The 27,367-nt window shown below is 40.7% G+C and overlaps 1 protein-coding gene across 4 annotated transcripts; it reads right to left on the minus strand.

Annotated features, from left to right (window-relative positions):
* Positions 1-81: 81 nt before the first annotated feature.
* Positions 82-26,845, minus strand: LOC134637015 (calmodulin regulator protein PCP4-like). Of its 4 annotated transcripts, none has more exons than XM_063487337.1 (4): positions 26,720-26,845; positions 6,783-6,831; positions 3,175-3,207; positions 82-963 (listed from the first exon to the last, which is right to left on the minus strand). In XM_063487337.1, exons 1-4 carry the CDS (start codon positions 26,813-26,815, stop codon positions 836-838), a joined length of 306 nt encoding a protein of 101 aa, XP_063343407.1. In that variant the 5' UTR covers positions 26,816-26,845; the 3' UTR covers positions 82-835. The 4 variants fall into 4 exon arrangements, with proteins under 4 accessions (XP_063343407.1, XP_063343406.1, XP_063343409.1 ...); XM_063487336.1 differs by having other exon boundaries at positions 82-966; XM_063487339.1 differs by lacking the exon at positions 3,175-3,207.
* Between the last annotated feature and the right edge of the window lie 522 nt (positions 26,846-27,367).

Here is a 27,367-nt window from a genome sequence, read left to right on the forward strand (position 1 = left end):
GCATGTGACCTGCTGCATGCCGTGCACGAATTTTGTAGCAAGGAAAGAAATACTCAAAAAAAAAAAAAAAAAAAAAATCACTCCTTTCTGTTGTCTTTATTTATTTCTCTGTAGAAGTGGGTATGCATGTGTCCGTGTATGTGTGAGCTTTCATGCATGCATGTGTGTGCTTGTACAATACACGTGAGCCAATCTAACAATGAAGAATCACACTGGAACCACAACAGGCAAAGAACCACAATCACAACATCTGCAGTCTCAACAAAGATACAACTGAGAGAGTCATCAGGGGAAAAGTGTGTCGGAGAGGAGATCTCCAACATGTGAACACATTTAGAGACACTAAACTGATTGGATTTTAAAGACACTGGTAACAGTATGGAATCACTCTGCTCAGCCACAGGAAGAAGCCAATAACAGGCCTCCAGTGGAGCCCAACTCTTCTGCTGGTACTGTGACCCAGATTATAGCATCAATCAAAGATCGCTGTTTAACATTACATGAGAAGACCTGCCATATTTAAGCTTCCTGTTTATGTGGGTGTGCAGTGAGTGTGAAACCACACTGTAAAGTGTCACTGAAGTAAAAAAGAAATAGCAAAATTATATTATTATCTAAATACATACACCAAGAAAGTAATAATGCAACATTTTGTATATAGTAAAGTTATTCATTATGCACAGACTTTCACAAAGGTACAATTTAACTGCACCCTTCTACCTCCACCTTCAGGAATCCCGCCCTCACCCTCCCTTTCCAGTTCATAATGATGCAGTTTAATTGACATGCATGACCGGGCCCACGTCAGCTGAAGACGAGGCTAAGAGATGCCACTCTACGACTTCACATCCTGCTTCTTTTTCTGGAATTTCCTGAACTGTGACTGGATGGTCACAGCAGCCTTCGCCGTCTCCGGGGCGTCCATGTCGATGTCAAAATCCTGGGGGAGGTTGTTTTTCTTTTCTTCTGGGGAGTGAGGAGACATGGGAATGTGAGAGTACAGCAGGACTTTCAAGAGGGGAGTTCATAGACATATCAAAAGTTCCTGAAAGATTTCTCTCAAGGCACAATCTAATAAAGGCTAATTTACATCATGTGGAGCCCCGCTCTCAAAAACTGACATGGATGTAAAACTGTCTGTGAAGCTGGATTTATGATATAAGTGCTTAAAGTTTAAATTTTGAGAACATGTGTAGTGCCATCTTCTCTCAGTATGGAACGTGACATCATGTGGTTGCTTGGTTGCGCCTAATAGACATTAGCATATGTTAGCTAACTAGGAACAGAATCGATAACTCAGAGGAAAATAAGGACACTAAAACTAAAAATCAGTTTATAGGGATCACTTTGGGGTTGGATATGCTGTCCACTTTCACTCTCTGTCACTTTAGCAATAAGTGGGTGTTCGCTGTTCGGCTAGCTGCACTCAAATGGGAAAATCCACCTGTTAACCGTAACATTGGGGTTGGCGAAGTGATTTATGTGGACGAGAGCCTGTTTGAGTCACCAGACCGACAAGCTGGAGTCTGACACTCCAGCTTTTCCTCAACAGGCCACACCCAAGAACTGAACCACCAACTTTCCAACTGATGGATGACCTATTCTATCTTATGAGCAAAATGAACCTCTAGTAATGTGACTTCATCTGAATACAGTGCATCAAACGATAAAGGACTCTTTACTGCCCCCTGAGGCTTGTAACATATAATCACCAACACACTGTCATCCCAGAGGGTCAAATACTGTTGTTCTGTAAGCTGCAAGTTTGTAATTCCTGTCAATAATTAGGATGTAAACTCATCCAAGTTAAGGAAGTTTGTGTCCTAATTGGACCTTCAAGTTTGGGGCTTTGTTTTCACTCACTAATTTGTCTCACTTTCACAGGATGGGTTCAAGCTTCAAAATTACCTGGTAAACCTGCGCACTGAAAAAATATTTGATGCCAAATGACTTTTTATGTGTTTTGGCAAAGAAAACCTTTACAAGTGTCCATATGTCATGAACTGGGAGTCTCAATATTTCTTACCCCTGGTGTCCAAAACGCTAAGTTTCTGTTTTATCCTGTGATAGAGAACATTCAGCAACCAGGGCTGTTTTTTATTCCTAGTTGTCACAGGTATTGTAAACTTTTGGTTTTACAAAAATATATAAATTTGCATAAAAGTTTTTTGAGATGAAGACTAGCTGGTTAGTTTGACAAACTTGGCTAACCTCTACTCCTGACACAGAGAGCAACGTAAAGCCGCTTCTTGGAACATATGCATGAATACTGCTTCTACTTATGTTATATTTTCTCTTTGTATTTAATGTCACAAGAATTGCATATTAAAACAAACTACAGCTTCACACTTGATGAGAAAGAATATTTCACACCATTATTTTACACTGATCCGCCAGCTTCATGAGCCTAATTTTTATCCTCGTCAGGCTGGAAGATCCTTGACAGCTGAGGGAAACCTAATGTTTTACAGATTCAAAGAGACTGGTAAACTCTGGGGATGGGGAAGCCATTAAACGAGCCATTATTGGACACGAACACAACAGTATAAACGGCAGTTACAAAACATAGAAAGAAAACATTTAGTAAAGGTTTTGCAGTCAATTTTTACTGCTCTGTTGCAGTGCTGCAGAAGTGACCTCTTTCTTATTAGATGTAAATGTCATTACAGATGGCTGACATTCAGTAAAAGGACAGAGCAGAAGCTCACAAACTGACAAAAGAAGCAAACGGGGAACGTGCTCTTCACAGCGCAGCAGAGAAGATTCTAGTTCTTTAAGCCAGAACCCAAAACTCCCTCAAGCCTCCGGGTGCTGTGTGTGAAGGGAATGAGATGCACTGTACTTAATTAAGAAATAAGCTTCTGATTAATAGATTCAAAGCAACAAAGATGAAGTGCCCAAACAGGGATAAACAGAGAAGACAGAAGTGCATCTGGCTGCTTGATCACAGAACATGATGTGATTATAAAAAAGTGAAAAATTTTACAGGATATCGCTTCAGTTCTCACTGCAATAAAAAAAAAAAACCCACCAGAAAACATCATGCTCATTCATTCACTTTTAACAAAAGGTCAGTTGTTTATTCGAGCATTACAGTTTTCATGCAGTACAGTGCTCTGTGCGTGGTTGTGCACTCTTGCATGAAAGGTGATTTTTTCCAAATGGCCTACTTACGCTTAGATGGTACCTTTTGTTGACCTTGAAGCCCTTGGATGACAGTGAAAAACAACTTTATATTTCATAACTGCAGAAGCCACACACACATCTCTCTCTATTACACACACACACTATCACTCTTTATAGTCACACCTGCTCCACATGGCTCATGCCCTTTACACCACAAAGAAACTTTTAAAAGCACATCAGGCTTTAGGTCATATGTATGTCATACTGCTGAACCAATGAATGAATCCCATCTGTAAATCATTGCTGCAGATCATTTACATATATATTACAGCAACCTTAGAGTATATGGACAATGATTAGTGAAGGCCCAGTCAAACAAACATTGAAAACATCTATAATCTTGAAACAGGGAAATGTAAATTATCCCAGACTGCAAGGCACTGTGGACTTTGGCAGTAATTTTGTTTCTGGATATCTATCTTTATCTGCTGGAGTCAGAAAAGAAAAAAAAAAGTTTAAATTAAGAAATAAAAGATAACAATTCCCATATGTTTAAGTGTTGCTTAGAAGTCTGAGTATATTAAATGGTACAGTCCATGAATGTTGTAAAGTAAATTTGTTATTATGTTATGTTCTGTATTTTTAAGAGATATAGCCTCGTCCCACAAGCCCCACACAATGGGCCACCATGTTTGACTTCAGGTTTTGCTGCTGTTCTCTGGGCCTCTTTCACGCCACTGTCCGCATATGCACATGGAAGAGCAGGAAGGTCCCAGAATAGAGGCTTGCTGACAAATATAAACTGCTACAGTGAGAAATTGCTTTTTTAGATTTCCCTTTTTCTGAAGCTGAAACATGGCATGTAATTTATATGAATGGATTAAAAAATGGAAGAGGTGAGAATTGGAGTGGCTATGCCAAAACAAGCAAACAGGGAAATGACAGCAGTTGTATGGCACCATCTATGTGAAGGAGGTTTCTATACAATATATACAACACATGTCATCTTTGGATTTGTGATTCCTGATATTGTCATGTGTTGAGCATTATTCATTTTGTAAGTGTCTTTTCATTCCTGCATAGAATTCAAGGGCACACAGCTTACCACCTCTTCTTAAAAGGAAAGACCAAAATGGGCAAATGTCACAAGAATGCATTTCACACGTGTCAAATTCAATTTAGTGTCCTCAAATTTGTCCTGATCACTGCTGTGATGTCCCCCTTTGGACCGAGCCAGAGCTGCAACACACTTCATCATCCCAAAGGTTGGGACAAAAATCCATTTCAACACGGGGTCTTTACAGGGTTATCAGCAGCCCCAGAGACAAAGAGGAAATGACATCCAGTCCTCCTGTGCCGAATGGACTATGGAACTGTTTGGCAGTGAATGGGCTGCTATTAACCTGCTACATTGATTGTGTGAGAAGAATGTTACCTTCGAGGAGTGGAGGAGATTACATTCGGTGAGTGCCGTGAAATTGAATTCAGAAAATGTGCAGACTGCAATGACTTACTTAGATTTACTTACAAGATTTATGACACCTTCTCCATGGTCGAACAGTTGCTGAATGCTTATTCCTGACAGGATATCTTTTTTTAAGCTTAGTTAGCGACTGATAATCCCGCAAGCCAGTCTGATTTTCTCACCTGAGCTCAGGTCTTGAAAAAAGCCATTCACTGGTGTGAGGTTCATTAGAAGCAGTCTTTTGTTCTTCCACACTATCATTTTGCCAGGATGATAGTTCTGCACTTAGCACCATTTATGAATTTCAAAGGATTCTGCCAAGTATTCGCAGTCCAATTTTGCTGTTTATAACTCAAGGGATTAGAATTACTTTATCACGCCAAAAATACCATGGCCCAGTTTACAAAGTAGATCTTTCTGAGAGTTACTGCCACGCTAGAAAGAACTGGTGTGTTGTTTCAGATAAACAGTGAAGAAACAAACTGAAATCAACTATTCAAATTAAATAAGAAAAGCATGACAGGTATACTGGAGCACACTTGTGCAATGTTAGATTTAATTTTATCAACATGAACTTTCACAATAATAATCCTTAATTGCAGAGAAAACATTCAAATATGAGGATTTAAAAAAATATATACTTGTATTTATTAATTTATTTATTTTAAGAAAACTGGTTGTAACACTTTCTTATTGTTTAAAGATGTCAGATATGGCAGCAAAAAATTATGTTTCTGCCAAGTTGTATCATTACCAAGTGAAAACCTTCAGGGATGAAAAATGAAGCCATGGCAGCATTGCCAAAAATTACTGTTTTGAGGCTGGCTCAGAGGCCATGGGTCCCGATACACTCCCATATTAAAATGCCCAGCTTCAGCTCTGTAACTAACGGTAACGGTCCTGGGTCGTTTGACCCAGTGCTTTGAGTTTTATTTTGATGGTCTATGTTTAAGTTCATTTAGTTACCTTATGCCCCTAGGTTGCCCAGTTATAGTTCATTGTTTATTAGATTCCCCTTATGTTTTCACCCCCTGTGTTTAAGTCACTCTTCATGTGTTTCATTGATGCCTTTCTCTCCCGTCTACTCTTGTTTACATGTTTTCCACTTGTGACCCATTCCTTCTGTCACGTGTGTTTCCCCCCATCCATCATGTTCTGTTTGTGCTTAGTTATGTCCGTGTCTCATCCCCAGTCCCCTTTTCCTCTCTGTATTCATAATGTGCATGTCCCTCAACAGTTCGTGTGTCATTTCTGCGTCCTGTAATGTTTCCTGTTTTATTTTGAAGAGGTCTGGTGTTCTATGTTCAGTGTATTTAGTTTCACTTCCCCTGATCACCTCCTGTGTGTATTTAGTCTCTGAGTTTTCACTCATTCCTTGTCCGGTTGTCTGCTTAGCCTGCTTTCCTGCTATGTGTGCTTGTTACTACATCCATGTTTCCAGGGATTTGATGTATTTATGTCAAGTCTTCACATTCCAGGTTTTTCATGCCGGGTTTCCACGTTCATGTTCCAGTTTTTTTGTGTTATCGTTAGATCACCCAGTTTAGGTTATAGTTTAGTTTCACCCTTGCCCTTTTGTTTTGTATTGTTTCACCGGCCTTGAATAAACGGCTCGTTTTTTGTCAAGCTCAAGTTTTGTTCTTTCGAATGTCAGGACTTGGGTCCTCCTCCTCACTCCATACAGTCTGCTTCAGCCAGATTGTGACACTAACATGTATACAAGCTGGTGCGAAAAACTGTCTTGGTGTCTGTATCTAATTTCCGCTTTGATAAAAAACTATTTATGAGGTTGTGTTTGTTTGTTTTTGTCTCTTAGTTTGTTGTTTTAACTTGATGGTTTAAAGCAGAATATATCTTAAAATTAAATATGCAAAAATGCCCAAACACTTGAACTCTGGGTACATTTACTCAAGAACTGTGCTTACTAAATACAAAAAATGTGCTTATTTTACTGTAAATCTTTTCCACCATGTTCACAGCTGTGGATAATATAAAACCTATAATGTGCTTTAAAAACACTTATGCAGTGTTTTAAATGAAACTACTCAGAAGTAGAGAATATATGAGAAATTTAGCTTGTGATTGTGGTGTTGAGGTCACTTTAGTGTGTTAAGATTTATGCATGATTGTCTTTTAAACAATCTAATCTTTGGTGAAAACTTCACATTTTTTATATTCTGTTTAAAAATACCTTGGCCAGATGCTTTGCTGTTTCCGGTCATTGGGCCAGATGCTTGTCTCTGCAAAAAAGAGAAGAGAAAGAATGAGCAATTAAAAGTTACAATTAACATCAGCCTGAGACGCTACATGTAAACCTGCCTTCAACCCAAAATATGTTGTTCATTCCCCCAAGTACCAATCTGATCCTTTCCTGAAACAAAACAAGCATCTGCTATAGTCACACAGACGTGAGCAACACATAAAAAACCGACGGACCAGAATCAGTGAGATGTCGCCTTTCTCACCCGACGGCACGGACACGGTCGGGGCTGAAAGCCGACAGCTTGCTGATTCTGATGTTTCGGCGGGTCCGCGCTTTGTGTTTACGCCCTTTTTGCGCTGATTCTGAAGCTGCAGGTTTTATCTCTCTCCAAACAATATTGACTGAACCAGCAGCAAAAGAAGATCCAAACTACGCTTCACATAAACATCGTCATGAATTCCCTCTGACTTTTCCTGTTTTGCTTCCACCACGATAAAATCACACTTCATGCACAGCTCTCTCTCTCCCTCTCTCTCTCTCTCATCAAGAACAGTTTCCCGTCTCAAAATCTGTTTTCTGCATTATTCGCTTGCTTATTACGCACAAGTCTACCGTTGTTTACAGCGCAGTCGGCCACTGTTTTTTTTTCCCTTTTACTTACTTCCGAAAAGAAAGCCTAATTTCTGTTGTTCAATAGGCTACTGAACAAATTTAAACTTTTTAAAATTATGCAAAATTGCAAAACGCTCAGCTGTGTCTCTAATAAAACCTCTATAACTTTGCTCTGCTTCACTTCAGCAGCATCAGGTAATGTTCATATGTTGATTAATGGTTTTCTTTCGTTTTTGATCTACTGCAGAATATTTTTATAAAATCCCAGGAAAATCACCTTCACGTTTTTCTGTATTTTATCCTCAGCTACTTTGACACAGAGGCATCTGCTGTGATGCTTACACCTTTGATAAAGTCTCACAAGTGTCAGCTTTCTTTTTATAGATATAAAAATGTACTGATGCATGATCTGAATTATAATATTTCTAATATTTCTGACTGTCTGAGGCAAAATTTCCCCAATTCAAATCGAATCGAATCAAATTGAATCGAATCGAATCGAATCGATTCGGGACCTTGTGAATTGGAATCAAATCGATTCTAGAAATTAGTGACGATACCCAGCCCTACTCACATCCCCACGGTTGGCCAGCGTCAACCGTGACAGTGATAGGATGTTACTTGTCCAGTCGTGAAATGTCTTCACTACTAAATATTCCACAGTCAGCTGTTGGTGTTATTATAATAAAGTGAAAGAAACTGGGAATGACAGCAATTCAGCCACAGCCATGCAAAATCACAGATCGGGCTCAGACGACGCTGAGACGCACAGAGGTCGCCAAGTTTCTGCAGAGTCAATCGCTACAAACCTCCAAATTTCATGTGGCCTTCAGATTAGCTCAACAACAGTGTGTAGAGAGCTACAGGGAATGGGTTTCCATGGTCAAGCAGCTGCATCCAAGCCTCACATCACCCAGCTCAATGCAAAGCATCAGACGCAGTGGTGTAAACCACACCGCCACTGAGGAGTAGAGACGTGTTCTCTATTGCTCTATAGTCCACGAAGTAACAAATCATGCTTCTCCTTCTGTCACTCAGATTGCCAAGTCTGGTTTTGGTGGTTGCCAGGAGAACGGTACTTGTCTGATGCTTTGTACTTAATGTAAAGTTTGGTGTAGGGGTGATTATGGTGTGGGGTTGTAGGAGCTAGGCTCATCCCCTTAGTTTGAATGAAAGGAACTGTTAATGCTTCAGGATAACAAGACATTTTGGACAATTCCATGCTCCCAGCTTTGCGGGAACAGTTTGGAGATGGCCCCTCCCTGTTCCAACATGACTGCACACCAGTGCACAAAGCCAGGTCCATAAAGACATGGATGAAGAGGTTGGTGTGGAAGAACTTGACTGGCCTGCACAGAGTCCTGACTTCAACCTAATAGATGGGTATAGAGGGTTTCTATAGCTCTGCTGCCTGGACTCTTAGATGAAGCCAAATATTTACCCCCCAGAGTCCCCTTATGCCATCAGGAGAGCAAGTGGAAGAAAAACTTGTTTGGCAACTTGGCCATCTGTTTTTCTGTGAGTCTACTGGGATTCCTGGCATCATGCTTACTGTCAGCTGCTTGATTGTGGTCTGTTATTCAAGAGGGCAGGAGCAGTGCCATGAAGTGATGGCGCCATACATCACACCTCCACCCACCACAAGCGAGCATTCAGCCAGAGCTGAGATCCAGGAGGAGAATGACAATAAGAGTTGAGCAATTGTTTCAGTACAATGTGAAGATGGAGCACAATATTGAGAAATCAAGACTGATGAACAGTAAAAAAAAAAACTGCAGGTCAGAACTGGATGCACACTTCAAACATTTGAATCTGTTTTCCTCAGTCTTTTCTTTGCTCTTGTGCTGTGCTGTGTGTGTGTGTGTGTGTGTGTGTGTGTGTGTGTGTGTGTGTGTGTGTGTGTGTGTGTGTGTGTGTGTGTGTGTGTGTGTGTGTGTGTGTGGTTACTTTGAGTGAGATTATTTTTGTCTTTGTCTCAAAAACTCATTTTGAGTTTGAAGACAGAGATTGAACAAGAGCTGTATATGTCATTATCATAGCAACTCCTGCATCATCACCAGGTGTATTTTCACATCATTATAGGGACTGCAAGCTATAGCAACAAAGTATGTTTAGCCTTATTAGTGCATGACATATAAATAAAATGATTTCCTTTAAAGTCTGGAGGACAGCGTTCTTTTCTCCAACATGTACTCATATGCCCACTCCATTCTTCCCTTAACAGTCTTCCATTTTTCACAGCTTACATAACAGCTGAACTTCTAATGTGCACACTCTTTACACATTAGCACATTTTCTCTGCACTATTCGATTCTCTGTTCCATTTCACTTCTTCAGCAGAGGTTTCATCTCTTCAATTTCAGAACAAGAGAGCGCCTGCATTCTATATCATAAGATGACTTTAGGGAGCAACGAGTGACTTTCATATGAGTTGTTTGTCACGGCCCATCCCAGTGTTTACTTAGGTTTGACTCTCATCACTTGTGCCCTTAGTTCAGTTGAGGAAGCAGTATTGTCACTGTGTTTGGCAGAAATGTGTTTACCGCAGCATTTTAATTTTACAGAGGAACTTTAAAGTAATGCCAGAGAAAAAGGAGAAACAGCAGTGCTGATCTCACTTAAAATCCAAACCAAGTAGTTGAATTTTTTTTGAGTCAGCGAGAAGACAGCATCCATCATAGCAAATCTAAATCGGTACCACCATCTTGGCCAGGACATCGTTAAACTTTCAGAACACTGCTACAGTTGTCACCATTACTCTTCTCTCACCAACCAATCACAATCAAGAAGAGGAAGGAATTGCAGGCTTGCAACAGCCATGATGAAAGAGTTACTGATCTTTGACAGAGATCCACTTACAAGAAGGAACATCACACTTTCTCTGTGTGACTTCATGGAGTTACACTGGGGGAAACAGTTATTTGATCTTTGAACTACTGAGGTCACCTGACACAAGGTGTGAGTTGAGTTGAGGAAAGGGATCTCAAGACCGCATTGCAGATGAATGACCAAGGTGATTAACTGTCCCCGTTGCTGTTCTGCATAGGGCTCACCTCTAAGCATTTCAAAGAGTGGATATGAATATGTGGTGGGGCGTGGTCTGCGGTGCCGTGCAGGGAGGGCGGACGCACCTGCACGGCATCCTTAATCACGCCCGCCGAGTTAAAAACACGGGGACTCAGGGGTTGGGGTGTGTTGTGGTGTGATGTGATTTGAATAAAATGGCTCTAAGTGATGATCTGTGGTCCCGCCGTGCCTTATTCACACCACACTGGTGCCAAAACCCAGGAGGCGGCACGGCGGGTCCTTACCGGAGCCAGGGAAGGGAGGAGCTGGCCCAGAGGGTGGCCGAAATGGCGCCCAGCGGGAGCAGGTGGCGGAGGTGCGTCGCCAGCAGGAAGAGCTGCAGGACCAGTCCGAGCGCCACCTGGAAAGGATTGGGAAGCTGGCAGCGCTGCTCTGGGCCTGGGCGCCACCCCCACAGGTGTGTCCCGAGGGCAGTGAAGCGGTGGAGGAGCTGCGTGAGGCACCTCAGCAGTCGGAGGTGGTAGACGAGGCGCGCGGGGATCTGCACCTGCCAGAGGAGGGGGAACAGCCGGGTGAAGGGCTGCTCCTGCCGGGAGCGGTGAAGGAGCCGCTCCAACCGGAGGCGGCGGACTAGGCGCGCGAGGGTCTGCGCCGGCCGGAGAAAGAGGAGCTGCACAAGGGGCTGCTCGAGCCGGGAGCGGCGGTGGTGACGGAGGAGCCGCGCGAGGAGACAGAGGTCCCCGTGCCAGGGGAACCTGCTCGATTGGAGATGGCCATCGAGGCGTGCGCCATGCTTGAGATCGGCGCGCTCGCCAGACCGGCCTCACCGCCACCAGAGGCCGGTGCACGCCGGACATCTGCCCAGCCGCCTGTGAGCTCGGGCTCACGACTGTGCCGGCCGCACCGCGTCTACCTGGTCCGACCTCCGAACCAGCTTCGCCGACGCCGCTGGATTCGCGGGCGGCCACCTGAACTCGCACCTCCTCGTCGCTTTGGCGGGGGTGCCGACGGTCCGGGCTGATTCCCTCTCCCACTCGCGCGGTGGGGGAGTAGGTTCAGCCGGATGGCTCCCCGGCCTCAATCGGGCAATGGGGGTATGTGGTGGGTCGTGGTCTGCGGTGCCATGCAGGCAGGGCGGACGCACCTGCACGGCATCCTTAATCACGCCCGTCGAGTTAAAAACACGGGGACTCAGGGGTGTGATGTGATTTGAATAAAATGGCTCTAAGTGATGATCTGTGGTCCCGCCATGCCTTATCCACACCACAGAATATAGATTCAGGAGTGGAGTAACCATCAGCTATCTCCTCTACATAGATGAGATCAAACTGTATGCCAAGAGTGAGTGAGAAATAAACCCACTGATCGATCTTACCAGCATCTACAGTAAGGATGTTGGAATGACATTCAGATAGGAAAAGTGTGGCTGAATCATTGCAAAGAGAGGGAAGGTGATCTGGACTGAAGGAGTGAAGTTGCCAGAAGGCATAGCAAACATACAGGACAGGTACAAGTACCTGTCTCATCAGCAACTATAACAATGATTCATTAAGGACAGCCACAGCCACATCATGACAAATGCTTTACAGGTCATTCCAGCAGGAATATTAAGCTAGCCACAGGAAGCCACTGTAGTACAGACATAAAAACTCCTCACAATGTATGGAAGTGTCCACCTGGAGGTGCCCTCAGTCTCTACGAACAATGGAAAGAGAGAGGATAAGGATTGGTGAGGGTCAGAGCCATAATCCAAAAAAGAAACACAGAACATCCTTGAAAATATCAAGAGGATGAGCTGCTACAAAAGAGGATTAGACAGCTGAAGACAGACGGTGACAAGGAACAAGAGGAAAAACCAAGCTGCTGCAGACCAAATGGTGGTTAACAAGGAGCAGAAGATGGTAGTTGTGATAGATGGGACATTCATAATGAACAGCAACATCAGAAAGAAGAAGTATGGGAAAATAAAGACGTACCAGAGGCTGAAGGAACAGCTGGAGCAGATGTGGAAGGCAAGTACAAAGTGGTCCCAGTGATAATAATAAGGAGGAGTACAAGATCGGCGGTCTCTGTCCAGTCCTTCTATACTCATTTGTAATCCTGTGCGTTTTGGTCACTCCCATCAGAAATCTGAGCATCTTCAGCTCTGCCACCTCCAGTTTGGCTTCTTGTTGCTTGTTAGTCCAACCATCTCAAAGCCATATATCATGGCAGGTCACACCGGCATTTTTTTTTAAACCTTCCCTTTTATGTTTGCTGCTCATACATCACCCCTGACCAATGTTCCCTCTAAGCTGCGCACGTGCGCAATTGCGCACTGCTGGCACGGTCTCTGAGCACAGAAAATCTGCGTTGCGCACAAAAAAAAATCTAACCTGAATTGAAATTAAAATTAAAACTTTAACAATTCTGTTTGCAGTGTTAGTCAGTAAGTGACTGGCTGCTCCCGTATGGGATTAGAACGATGCCTCCTTATCCCATAGTCCAGCCAATGATGCGATTCATATTTGTATATACGCAGCCAATCAACGTGGTTGACAGGCTATGACAGCGTCCTTATGTGCCAACACCGGTGTTTTAGCTAGCAAAGCGGCGTGGCTGATGTGGAGTGAAGCCACGTTAATGACAACGTGTACAACCATTGGAGATGTGAGCAGGACAGATGGAACAATTGACGGAAAAAGTGTGGACTTTATACCAGTTTTTAAATTGTGTTGATAGGCCACGTAAAACCAGAGTTATGATAAAAAAATATGCAATGTTTGGTCTTCTTCCTGAATACTATGTTTATATTTACTGCGGGAAGAAACGGTAAAAACAGCGTTTTATAAGGAAAACGCTCGAAAGCACTCTCCACCTGTGAGCAAAGACAAAACCACCTCCCACCTCCCCTTTCCTATTGGTCGAAAAAAGTACCATGTCGACCAATCCAAAAATGATATAGCAACGTGGCATCTAGTTGTTAAGAAACGGGGGGAAGTTTTAGGAGTGACGGCGTGTTTTGAGATGTGAGAGATCTGCGACGTGTAGCGCAAATCTTGTGTAGTTAGTGTGTAGTGTAGTCAACAGTTTTGTTGTGTGTGTCAGAACAATGAGGCGACTGCTAAATGTTACAGGTGTTACAGGAGTGATACATCTCCTGTTGTCAGGCCTGCAGGTATCAGGCTGTTGTTCTCCTTTATCTCATAGTGGACAGAAATTATTTTTTGGAGTGGCACAAATAATTTGTGTGGCATCATATTTGATGCAGAACAGCTGATTGTTCTGTAAATAGTTTGAAATGTTTATTTAAAAAACGCCTTGGCTGCATTAAAAAAAATAGCTGCAAAAAACTTTGTTGTTTGCCAAACTGAGTTACTTTTTTGAAGAAGTAACTATATAATTAATTGCCCAACACTGGTCATTATATACTGTATTTTGCACACAGAGAGTTACAGGACTCTCTCCCAGACCACAGACTCATAATACAAATCAGAGTTTTATGAAAAAAAGAAAGAAAGAAAGAAAGAAAGTTGTGTTTTCAAAATTGGAGTTCAAGTTATTTTTACTTCCAATGGTGTTGACATACTACACAGGTCATGAACACGATTTTTTAAATTTTCATTGTAAGTGGGCTAAAGCAGTTAATTAAAAGTATTCTAACATAAATGTAAATGCTGTAATTTGATTATTTTAATAAACCATGTAACTTGGATGGATTTGATGCTGGCGTGACCACAGTGCACACGTCTGCTGTCGCTCACAGTGGTCCAAGGGACCGCTCAGGGAGTTTGTGTGTTCGCTCAGACACATGAAAAATTAGAGGGAACATTGCCCCTGACACTTGTCTTCTTCACCTCTCTTGTGTACGGTCCATACCCAGGTATTTAAACTTATCTACCTTCGCTATCTCCACTGCTTGCATGTTCACCTTTGGTTCTCTGACAAGATGATCCCACAGTAAAGTTGAGGTGTGGCGTCTAGGGAGTCCAAACCTTCCATTGTGTGTTTTCTGTCTGGATATGGTGTGCTTTTGTGACACCAGTTGTTTTGCTACTGCATAAAGATACAATTTCAATTGTTTTCTTTGCTAAGCTGTCTTTGATGTTTAAATACAGCACTGGTTCATCCCTTGAGGTAGGTGACATTTTTATACTTGAATTATTCATAACTCAATGTTATGTTGCTAAAACAAAACAAAACAAAAAACAAGAAAAAAGACATTCTTCTAAAAATTTTCAGGTACAAGGACTGGACTGAAAATACGTGTACAGGCAGCCAATTGCCAAAGAAAAAGCTTGAACATTCATAATTCATAATTAATTCATAATTAACAAACATTCATAAAGCCTGAAGAAGTATTGCTCAAGACCAATTAAAAAATTCTAAGAAGTCAGGCTCCTTTGAAGCCAAATAGAAAGAAAGACTAGCTTGATCTTAAGTTCTGTTGTTATTTTACACAGCACTTCTACTGTTTTTACTGCATTCTAGCTCTGTAGTATTTCTATATTTTGTGATTAGCTCTAAAAGACATGATCAAATATCCCTCCTCGCATTTTTTTTTTTTTTTATCATTAAAGCACATCTAACCTCCTGTAGCTGTCCACTTTCCATTAATGTTCACACTTGACAGCTGTGACCTTGACATGTTAAGGAACAGATGTGACATAAGCTGGGATGCCAAGCTGAGATGCCTGCTATCATGATTATTAAAACTGCAAAGGAGCAGGTACCACAGACATGTTTGTTGTATATAATTAGAAAAAGAAAAGAAAAGAAAAAAAGAAAAGAAAAGTTCTTAGCAATTTAAAATCTACAATAGGAAACACTTTGCAATGTACTTTAGAGAAGATGTGAAATACTACTTGGAAGTAAAAAAAAGAAGAAATAAAGCATGAAAGAAATAGGATACATAAAAAGCAAGTGCTTAAATAAGGTTTGAAAGGGGGGATGGCTCAGACTCATCTTTCACATTTTATAATGTGAAAGAACATTTGTTAAAGGATATATATATATATGTGTGTGTGTGTGTGTGTACATATATATTACAAACAGTCTTCTAAGCAGAGGTCAGTTGGTGATTTGGCACTAGCTTTGTCTACACTGGGAAACTTCAATGTGTTTTTGTTTCTGCTTAAATAATAGAGAGCTTGTAAGAGTACTGACCCAAACTTGTGGACACTGAGCGAAGAGATTTTTGCTAGTTTAAAGTTTTGGCACAATGTAGTATGGAAAGCTGAACTACCAGGTCAATCAGTAGCATTAGCTGTTAAAACATAATTGAACTGATCGATTCTGCACTTTGTTATCTGGATTTACTCTGAAGTCTTGTCATTCTTTGGCCCTGCAGCACAAACATAAAGACAAATCCGGGGAGTTAGGGCAGGAAGCTGGATGAGAGCAGACCATGAGTCTCGTACACGTTCTGGTGCCAATGCCATGTTTAGCTAAACTGAACCTAAGTTTGTGTTACTGGTTGGTGTTTGAGCAGATTATATGCAGCTTATGTACATTTTTTTTTAGCTTGCATGGTCCCCGAGGAGGATCCACGACTATTGCAGGCTTCCAGTCCCATATGCCAGAAACAGAGGGAGCTTGACAAATGGATTGCAGTGATGATAATTATATTGCTAATGATGATCTCCTCCTGTACAGTGTACAGTGTGTGCCACTATGCCTACCATGGTTGACTGGCAGCAAACAGAGCTTGATAAACACCAGAAATTATTAATTTTCTCATCCTTTGAGCTCCTATATCACTGGTCTTTCTTACTATCGGAATTAATCACAATCATGATGTGATCTGGGACAGATACATCAAAACATGTCAAAATATTGACTAGTTAAAATAAAAAATAATAAAATCCAGCACCCCTCCAAATTCACATATTTGAACAAAAAAATCATACAAATTCAAACTGCAAAAAATAATTACTGACCATTTCTGAATGGTACATAGTTGAATTAGAGAATACTATAAAATAAAGTATGTAGACTATTTTTGATGTGACATAATTAATCAAATATTTGAAGAAAATGCCATTATCAGCTGTCATGCTGGATTGAGCAAATATAACAAGTTGTATCACAAAAACAAAAATATCTTTAGATTGTCCTGTCCAAATAAAACCAGATGGTACTCTAATTATAATTCAGAAAATCATTTTGTTAAATATGTGCTTATTCTTCCATTTTAAAACCCGGGTCCCACCATCATCAGATTTTTAGAATATTTTCTGCTCTGAGTTATAATAAGAGTGCCATAAGGAAACTTTGACCACTTTCAGTATCTTTCAAAGTATTCGATATATGAAGCTAAAATTTCAGAGCACTCACTGCATGTGTTAAAACTTGGGACCATAAAATCTTCATGCAAATTTGAGATGGCCGAGCAGGAAATATGTGAGAAATGACCCACATGCCATCCTACACGGAGTGCAAGGAAACACGTGAACTTAAAATGACAGGTTTTATTAAAAAGTTTGGCAGTTTTTAAATGATCAAAGCCTTTCAATGGTCATACAATTCTTGTTTTTGTTTGTTTGTTTGTTTGTTTTTCTTTGTTTTGTTTTGTGTGTTTGTGGCTAACGACCTAAAACATTGTTTGTCTAAAAATAATGAAGTGAATTAAGTTTAATAAAACTCTTTTATCATCAAGTCCTCTTTGTTTGTTTGGTCCACACTGCAAGAATACAGATGGAGTCTATCCAGAATTTGCTCTTTAGCGGGTTGGTTTCAGTGTCAGCAGAAGCTTACATTTCTGCAGTAGCAGCTTCTAAAGATTTGTTGTTTCCATCACTCCTTCCTCATGTGATGCTCATGTATGTTTTCTCTCAATGACTGATTTCATAAGACCTGCCAATTGGTAAAATAAATAAATTACCTTGGTAGTGTGTGGGGGGCTATTTTTGGTTCTTTTTGCAGCTCAGGCTCCCTAGAGAGACTCCATGCTGCACTCAGGATCTATTAACAATTTAACGAGAAGACAGCAAAACTAGGTCACAGACAGCTCATCCCAGCACCATTACAACTGTGTGGCAGCTTCCCCACCACCAGACTGGAAACAGAGATGACAGCATGGAAGAGTGACACTGCTGAGCGATGACTGACTGCCTGAGCAGTGTGATGACACATTTGATGGACTAGGCTTTTTTTTTTTTTTTTTTTTTACACATTCATCCCAGATTTACCAAAAAAAAAGAAGAAAAAATGATATAAAAATAGCTTCTTCTTTTTTTTTACTGTACAGGATGTCACACTGAGAACTACAGCTTAGGTACAACCAAGTCTGTGGGTTATGTAAAACATCAGCACTCACGGCATTAAAACACCAGTGAATGAGGCTAAAGGCATGCTTATAGCTCTGAGGCTGTACCTAAAGCTTATATAAGCACGATAAAAAGGTTACACATCAGCCAACAACAAACCAGGTTTTTGGCCTTGTTACCATGTTTACTATTTTGGGCATAGTAGTGCAGGGCTGGAATGTAATTTTATTCAAGTAGAGGTATTTGCACTTTTCTTTTCATGTTTCTACTCCACAACATCTTTGACTTGACTGTAGCTATCTGACAGGCATTCTCATGGACTTGCCTGTGTCCCTTAAAGAGTGCATGGAGCTTGTCAAGCTGAGACTAATGGGAGATTAGCTTTGTAGACAAGCCACTGACTGTGCTTTCACTGCTGTGAGATCAGTTAACAGCTGCACAAATTGTGGGAAACGAGCTAGCATTAGCAGTTAAACGAGCACTTTCAGTAATCATCATAGCAGATTAGCTTCTCTTGTAAACAAGCTTGGTCACCATGTGTGATGTAAGTAACTTTTAATATAGACTATGCACATTAGTAGTGAAAGCTTTAATGATAAATAGGGGAACTCTTGCCATGTTCGATTTAGTAAAACAGTCAAGTTGAACAGACTAATTTGTGTTCCACAGGGTTCTGTGCTGAGACCAGTTCTATTTACATTATTCACGCTTCCCTTGGGACACCTGCAACAGGCTATCTAGGGTGTACTCTGCCTCTATCCCTGTAGTAACTGAATTCAAGTAACCCTGAATTTGGTAAGTGGAAATGGATGGATGGATGGATGGATGGAGCATACATTTTTATGGCTGTGCAGGTGATGCACAGCAATACCCCAAATAGTTAATGTGCAGGAATGTTTTAAAGACATCAGTAGGTTTGATGACCATTCCCTGTTTCTAAATTCAGATAAAACTGAGGTTACTCTTAAATCTTAGAAATATGGCGACCAAATGCTTACTCTGAATAGCATTATCTCAGTTTCCAGCAACACTGTGTGCAATTTTGGATTCATTTTTGACCAGGATGCATATATTAAACAAATATGTAGGACTGCTTTCTTGCATTTGTGCAATATCTTTAAAATTTGAACCATCCTGGCCTGGAATGATGCTGAAAAACTAGTTCTTTGTGTATTTATTACTTTTAGGTTGGACTATTTTAAGTGATTATTACCAGGTTTTCCTAAACACTCCCTGTAAAGCTTTCATTTGATCTGAAATGCTTCAGCAACAGTCCTGTCAGGGACCAGAAAGAGAGAGCATATTTCTCTTATACTGGGTTCTTTTTATTGGCTCCCTGTTAAACCCAGAATTGAATTTAAAATCATTCTCCTCACATACAAACAAGGTTTAAAAAAAATCAGGCCTGGACTGGAGGCTTGTAAGGTATTATCTTACAGTAATACCTCACAACTTGAGGCAACTGTTGTTGTGATTTATTGAATTGGATTGAACTGAACTGCACTGAATGCATACTTCAGCAGCACTTTCAGATTAACATCTGAATCACTTAGTTGACCAAATAAACAAAGTTTAACCAGTTGTTTTGCTAATATATCAGTTACATTTTTCATTCACTTTAATCCTTCTGTAGATAAATAAATATACCATCCATCATCCTCACTGCCATCCATTTGTCAGTCTCCCTCTGTTTCTGAAGCATGATGATCTGTAAGTTTTCAGGCCCCTCTTCTGTGGAACCATCTTCCAATTTGGATTTGGGAGACAGACACTATCTCTACTTTTAAGATTAGGCTTCAAACTTTCCTTTTTGTTGGAGCATATAGTTAGGGCTGGACCAGGTGACCCTGAATCCTCCCTTAGTTATGCTGCAATAGGTGTAGGCTGCCGGGGGATTCCCATGATGCATTTCATTTTTCTTCAGTCACTCTACTTTCACTCACTATGTGTTAATAGACCTCTCTGCACTGAAAAGTACTGATTCATTAAACCCCTCAAACTCAACTGAAAGTGTCTATCTCACATAAACATCTAAAACAGCATATTTTCAATATATGAAAGGAGCAGTGTGCAGTATTTTCCAGCCGGAGTCATTCAAGTAAAAGTAATAAAAGATCAGCATGGTTTTCCCAAAGAGCATTAGTATGCATTAGGCAGAGTGTGCATTAAAAACTATACTCATAGTCTTTAAAAAAGCAGTTGTAAACACTGAATACATAATTTAAAACAATAATAAGCAACAATGTGCTGCACTGTTGCACAGAATGACTATAATGTATCTCCAGAAACCTACAGAGATTAGAGCCAGCTCACGTTCTTCCATCCTGTATGCCAGAAATATCCCAGTGGAATTTAAAAACACTCAGCTTCTGTCGGTACTTTCCCCCAAATGGATGATGCTGTTATGATATGAACTGCTAAGTGGTGTGGCAAACCATTTTAGTAAACAATAAACAAACTAACAAACAGATGAATGAATCTCATATTGCTTTAACAGTTAAAGGTCATTTGCTGATTCTGATTTACACATAAAGGTTAAGAGAGTCGTTTACTGTTCTCATTCAGAGAAAGGTAATACCACTATACTGGAGACTGGAAAGTCAATAATCTCCAAGAGGCATAATGTGGGTGATGTGATGGTTTTATAACTTGATAAATAAATTAGGATTTCCCTTTCAATTTAGGGTGACTTTGCATTTTATGTCAGGCAATGGCCAAAATCGAATTATAGCACAGTATGTGAATAGTTCTCCCTATAAAAGATTATTTGTAGTTCCCCAGAGAAGTGATGAATGGCATTTTGGGAACCTTGGAGTAAACCTGTACATCTGTAAGGTCCCCTACAAATCCCATCTTGGTCATTTAACTGCAGTCAGTTTTATTTTTTCCCACGTTGGCCTTACTCATCCCACTCTTCCCCCGCTGCTGTTTGTCATTTTCCATGTGCAGAAACCAGGAATGCCACCAAATTACTTTAGTGTAATCTCTATTCACTGTTTAAAGCAGGATTAGGGTTAGTGTGCACATCTCATATAGAGAATTGGAGATTGAAATGACCATAAATTGACATTTATGGTCAATGAGCAAGAAAAAAACATCACATGGAATCAACAATATTTCAGTCAAAATTTATTTGAACATTTTCTCCGAGTTGCAGAGATTTTTTCCTCTAATCATCACTTTAGTCCACATCTCTATCACCTCATCGGTCTTCAGTCAGCAAAAAGGAGTTTTAAGGAAAATCTATCCCTGAACGCTTTTCCCCACTCAGCTTGCTGTCCTTTTTACACTGATCAGCAACTTCTAACACTCTTATCTCATTAATTTAATAAAAAAGGCTCTAGTCCACTTTGGATGATGAAACTAAATGCTCTGCCAAGCAGCCATGATAGCCACCACTCTCAATATAATTAAAGTATGAGGTAGGTGAACACAACAGGAGACCACTTAAATGTTGATGCACTAATTGAAGGACAAAACAGGATATCCCCTTTAATATGGCCTTGTGGCCATCTTTCAATAATTACATTTTCAAGCAGATTTTAAACAGATGAGTAAGAAATTGCCATTTAATCATCCACACACTGTACACGCCACAGCCCACACGCAACATGCTTAAAGTGAATCATCACAATGAAAATGACTTTGATTTAAAAGGCTAGTCAAATCCTAAAAAAACTGTAATGTCAAGCAGCACTTAAGCACAGCACGCTGCGATTAACCTGCAGCAGAATTACAGAGACATTACAAGAAAATCAGATTTCCACTTCTGAGTACAGTCTTGTCAACACTAGCTTTTAGCAGCTGGAGGTGTCCACTAAAAGCTGCTGCACAATTTGACACCAGGGCTAAATCTGTTTTATTGCATTGTGAGTCTCAGTTGTGTGGCTTTGTCCATCTTCCTGATGGTTATTATTGTGCAGTGCATCATGACATTGTACACCAATAAGTTAAAAAGATCTATCCGTTCATGTCTGATTCACAGTCACAGGATGTATCCCAGCTGTCATACATCCTAGACAGGTCACCAGTCCATCACAGACAGACAGCCACTCAGTCTCTCTCACCAGAACCTAAAATATTCCAGATAAGAGATCAACACATATGAAATCACCGCCTGTCTGTTTTCCAGAAAAAAGTGGAATTCCAGAGGAAACTGGAGTCCCTGGAGAGAATCCACACAGGAAAACTTTATTCCCCTGCATCTTCATTCTATGTGACAACTTTGCTAATGACTTCACCATTGTGCTACCAACACTGTGCACCGAGAAGTCAAAAAGGTGATAAAAGTGAAAAAGTGAAAAAACTAATGGTCAGAGACTACTGCCTGAATGCAGTAACGCCAGTCTCTGTAGTTAGTGCCAGGGTGAGGAAGACCACATAACTGTCCTAAAAGTTTCTTTATTTACCACAACAAAGTCTCAACACTCAATTGCAAATGACATTATTTATTCCAGTTTAACTCAGTGCAGGCCACCAGTTAGGGGTGTGATTAACACTGGGTCCTGGGTTTGAACTGATCATCTGGCCGGGGCCTTTCTGTGTGGAGTTTGCATGTTCTTTCTGTGGGTGCTCTCTGGGTACCACCATAAGGGTTGGTTAATCGGTGATTCTAACTGGCCATCGGTGTGAGTTTGAATGCTTGTCTGTCTCTCTGTGTTAGCCACGGTGATCTGTCCATGGTCTATGTCAGCTGAGACAGGCTCCAACTCCCCCGTGACCCTGAATTAGATAAGCAGCAGAAAATGGATGGATAATTTAATGCAATCCATTCAGTAGTTGTACTATCACAGTGACAATTTAGCTCATGTTGCAAAAAGGTAGACATGTTTCTGGTGGGTGTTGGACCTTGCCAGCAGAGGCCTGTACTACAAAGCAGTATTTCATCTTATCCAGAAATCTTCAGGGTAAACTCTGGGTTTTCTGTACAACAAAGGTGGTTCACTTCTTACTGGAATATGTTGCCATGGTAGCTGGAAACCTGCTCCAGAGCAGGTTATGTTCCAGATAAGAGAACAACACAACTGATCAGTCTGTTTTAAAGAAAATAGCATCACCATTCCTGGAAGATCCCTCAGACCTCTGGGAGAGTAAGAGGTCTTTGTGTTTCTTGATGACCAATAATAATAACTATAGGTTCTTAGATAAAACTTTATTCCTTTATTTTTTCTGATATTAAACAATTTTACTACAGTTTTATTGTTCTACAAGCATTAATAACAGGACAACTACCCAATAATTGCTGATATACCAAGTTTGGACATAGACTAAGGCTACATCTGTGGCCCAGTGCTAAGTGGCTGGGAGAATTAGCACCACTAAGTCCAATGGCCATGCCTCTCAGCCATAAAACAATGGCTTACCTGCTCACGTTTAGGGAGGAGTTCATGAGTAGGAAGAGAGCAAAGCAGGGGGAGAGATCTGTAGTACAGTACCAGATAGTACCAGTCTGTTGCCATAAATAGAGAGCTAAGCTTGAAGGTGAAGCAATTTACTCATTGATCTACATTACCACGTATTGTGGGCAGTAACTTAAAGAATGAGCTTGGGGATACATGTGGTGGAAATGAGTTTCCTTCAAAAGGTGTCTGGAGTTAGAGATAGAGTGATGGGAAGATGGAAGAGCTCTAGGCCACCACTCAGACAGCTCACAACACATCCTCGGAAAAGTAAAAGAAAATTGATATTTATTATAACAATAAAGAACTTAGAATTTTCATGGTAAATTTGGGTTTTACCTCAACAATGGTTTATCTGGTTAAACTGTATATACACCATCTGACTGCTCACTTGCTTCTTGAGAAGGGGTCAGTGGCAGTATGTCACCAAAATAGAGGTCTTATACTGTTATAAATGAAAACATGACCCAGGAGTAAAGCCCCTACAGTCTGCATGTAACCAAAGAAACACCGGGCAGCGGCATCCTCACTGCTCTCAGTGACTGAAACAGAAAAAATCATTAAAGATGTAACCAAGTGAATACAGAAATCACAAATTGTTGTTAGAGGAGATTTTTTTTGTTTGTTTGTTTTTACAATTATCCAGTAGCTATGTGACCAATCCAGATGTGTTTTTCTCTCTCTTACATGGATCTGCCCCTGTGGAGCAGCCTACTGTACACACTGTACTTTCAATGTACTTCTACTAATCACACAAAAGGGAGGAGATGTAACATGACCAACAGCAGTCGCTTTTGCATGGCTGGCACTTTTTCCCCTGAGCCACCACGGTGCTGGGTATTGTGGGCAAATCTCCAGGTGAGAAACTGGGCTACACAAGGAATCATTATCTTTAGCTGGAAATCTGAAAAGTGGAATGGACATATCTTGGCAACCACAAACAGCTGGCTGAAACCTCTCCACTGAGAGCAATCTAATTAAATTTTTGTTCAACAACCAGCGGCTTAAGCAAACAAAAAAGGACTAAAACTCGAAACAGCACAACAGCAACTACAAGCGACACTAGGTTACTTACACTTAAAAATTCCCATTAGACATGCATACGGCAACTAGCAACTAAAAGAAAGTATCTATTTTATGTAGCTTTAAATAAGAAGATGATGCCGAGTTCAGAGACATTGGTTGAGTTTGAGAAACAAAATGTTGAGAGATTTATGGATAATATGCAACATAAACATCAGCAATGCAGTCCTCACCAGCCTAAAATGCTGTTAATGTAATTTCAAAGCCTGTTACTGGCTGGAAATGCAGAATTGTTCATCACTATGGTGACAGGCAGCACATTTAAGCCACTTTCACCACAGGAGCCTCAGACTGCCTGATGTTTGTGGACATTGCCAAAGATGAATCAGTCCAAGCCTGAACAATACAGTAGGGGATCACTTATGGCCTTTTTTTTTTTTTTCATTAATCATAGCACAGTGTAAGGCTTAATATGACAGTGATACATGCATTGATTTTTAAAACACTACCAATCCAGGCAGTAAGTTGGCTGGTGTAGAGTGCTGTCTGGCTTTGAAACAGGATTTAGCCTCGGTAGATTGCTGTAATGCAGTTACACAGTGTTTATAGGCATATTTATTGCTTATATACACTGCCTGTACATGCTTTAGATGGTAAGATCAAGTGTCCCTAGAGAAATAAGTCCATGTTTTTGATGAAGGTCTCCCCCATTGTCTAGACAACTTAATTGAACTACTTAGATCATACACCCGTGCTAGGGTACTAAGATCATCTTCCCAGTCACTTATGGTACAGCTGAGATCCCGGCTGAAGACTACAGGTGACCGCACGTTTGCCTTGGTTGCACCCAATTTGTGGAATAACCTCCCCATTACTATCCGTGAGTCCGATTCCATTCAATCCTTCAAATCGTGGTTAAAAACCTATTTATTTAACCTCAGCTTTTCTACCAGTTAATGCTTGTTGCTACTTTAGTTCTATTCTTAACTACTTTTAATTATTTTTAAATTTTTCTTGACTCTTTTATCCTTTACACATATTGTTCTATTTTTATTTGTATTTCTTTTGTTTCTGTGTTTTTAATTCCATCAACCTGCGAGCAGACATGGTACTTGCCATGGCCTTCATCTGTCTCTATTACTTATATCTGACCCTCTTGTATGTTAACTTTGGCATACCACTGGTTTTTAAATGTGCTATATAAATAAAGTGTGTTGTTGTTGTTGTTGTTGTTGTTGTTGTTGTTGTTAATGATTCTATAGTGATGTGAGTCTTCTCTGCTTCTGGTGGGAATGCCGGTTATCTTGACGAGCATTAAAACTGTGTGGGATTCTGAGCGCAATAAAAACAAACAAAAAAGAGCTAGAAGAGCAGTGTTTAAAGGTAAATGAAGCCCACCATTGATTTGCATTTAATTATTCATTCAGAGCAACAGACTTCTGCCCTGGCCTTGCTGTTTTTAAAGACACAAGAATCCATCACTGACATGCGCTATGCAATTTTATTTCATGACTTTTCCTTTGTGTAATAATGACTTATTTATTGGACTTTAACTTCACTCTGTAAGCAGCACACAGGAGGGGAGGAGAGAAGTCACTGAGTGTGTGTATGTGTGTGTGTGAGTGAATAAAAAGACATAACAAGTCTCCAATAAAAGATTCATAAGGTAGAGACAGCTGGTGTTCATCACAATTTACATACACTGGAAGCACTAATCGAGTGACAAACCCCACTTTGAAACAATTACTGCATAATAAAACCCAACAGTGGACTCAGAGCTGGAGACAGGTTAAAAGTAGCCTTGTATTATATGGTTTTAGTCAGTCCGGGTTCTTGGGGTGAACAAGCGGTCTTGTTGGAGCCTTGGCTCCTTGTGAATGCTCAAGGAATGTTTTATTTCCCTGGGTTCCCAGCTAGCCTTGAATAATTCAGAAACAACAGGACTTACCCTGCCAGTGAACACTCTTACATCTCCACTCTGACATTATCAGACTGGCTGCTTCTATCACATCTGAATAGTTGTGTGATTAACTGACTAACTGTGTAGGTCAATGCTGCCTGAAATGTCACTGTTAGCCATATTCACCAGTAAAACTTCAACACACACACACACACACACACACAGTTCAGCGGTTTGATAGGAGTGGTCACACAACCTGACTGTGCTGGCTGTCATTTTAAGTTTGTGAAGTGATTAAGATCATCAGAGCTGCAAAAATCCCATCACGTATGCTGAGAGTCTGCCTGGTAGCTGCACATCAGTTCCAGTCATGACAACAGAAGCAATATTCATCTAGGCTGTGACTCACTGTAACACTATCGCTTATCGCTTTTTTGCGTAAAATGTAGGAATGTGGGGAAAGATCGAGAAAAGCGCACACTGAATTCATTCTTCATGTTAAACATGTGTGCATGTTATTTTTTTATGACTCTACACCAAAGTTGAATATCGATTATCTCAGCATCAAGAGTGTTGGACAAAGCGAAGGGTTAAATATTATTATTATTTGAATCTGCAGCTCTGCTCTTATAACTTTACACCAAGTCCGGAATATCAGTTGTCTCTGACGCCAAAGTACAAACACAAAGCGGAAAAAGCGATTTACTAAGAACCTACCTCACTCATGGCTGCGCTGTGCGTGTCTGCGTGCGGATTTCTGTGATGCTCACCGGTCGACTGACTGAAGGTACCGTCCTCTCCACGCGCGCACATTCCGCTTTTATAGCGCAGGAAGCCCCGCTCCCCCCTCACCACATTTCCATGAAGCCAATGGGCTCCTCGTCTGTAGCTCAACACCAAGGAGCAGCCTTCACGTCTTCCACCATCTGCTGATTCTGCGGGTCCGCTGAAAATAAAATAAACCATCAAACACATTTCTTTTCTAAACGCAACATGTATTATATGTATACTAAACTGGATAGTTTGATGTGAAGCTCCTGTTAATCCCGAACCAGCACTGCATGTTCCAGTCGCTGTGGTCTTACATTTCCGATGCCAGAAACAAAGTTTTCCAGCTAATGTTGATTCATTGTTAAAACCTAAAAGATTAAACTTTTCAACTATTTTGCAATTTGAATTTTAGTATTAATCTCCAGTCTATAAATCAATTTTAGTTGATTAGTTTATATCAATTGCAGTGACTCTGCATCATGAAGACAAAGGAATGGTTGAAAATTAAGCAGGGAATTGGAATTTAACCACGCCTCTGACTATTGGTGAATCTAAAAACACAATAAGGAATACAGTGAAGGAGACTTGTGGATA

The sequence above is a fragment of the Pelmatolapia mariae genome, linkage group LG10_11 (genome assembly GCF_036321145.2).
Source record: "Pelmatolapia mariae isolate MD_Pm_ZW linkage group LG10_11, Pm_UMD_F_2, whole genome shotgun sequence".
NCBI lineage: Eukaryota > Metazoa > Chordata > Actinopteri > Cichliformes > Cichlidae > Pelmatolapia > Pelmatolapia mariae.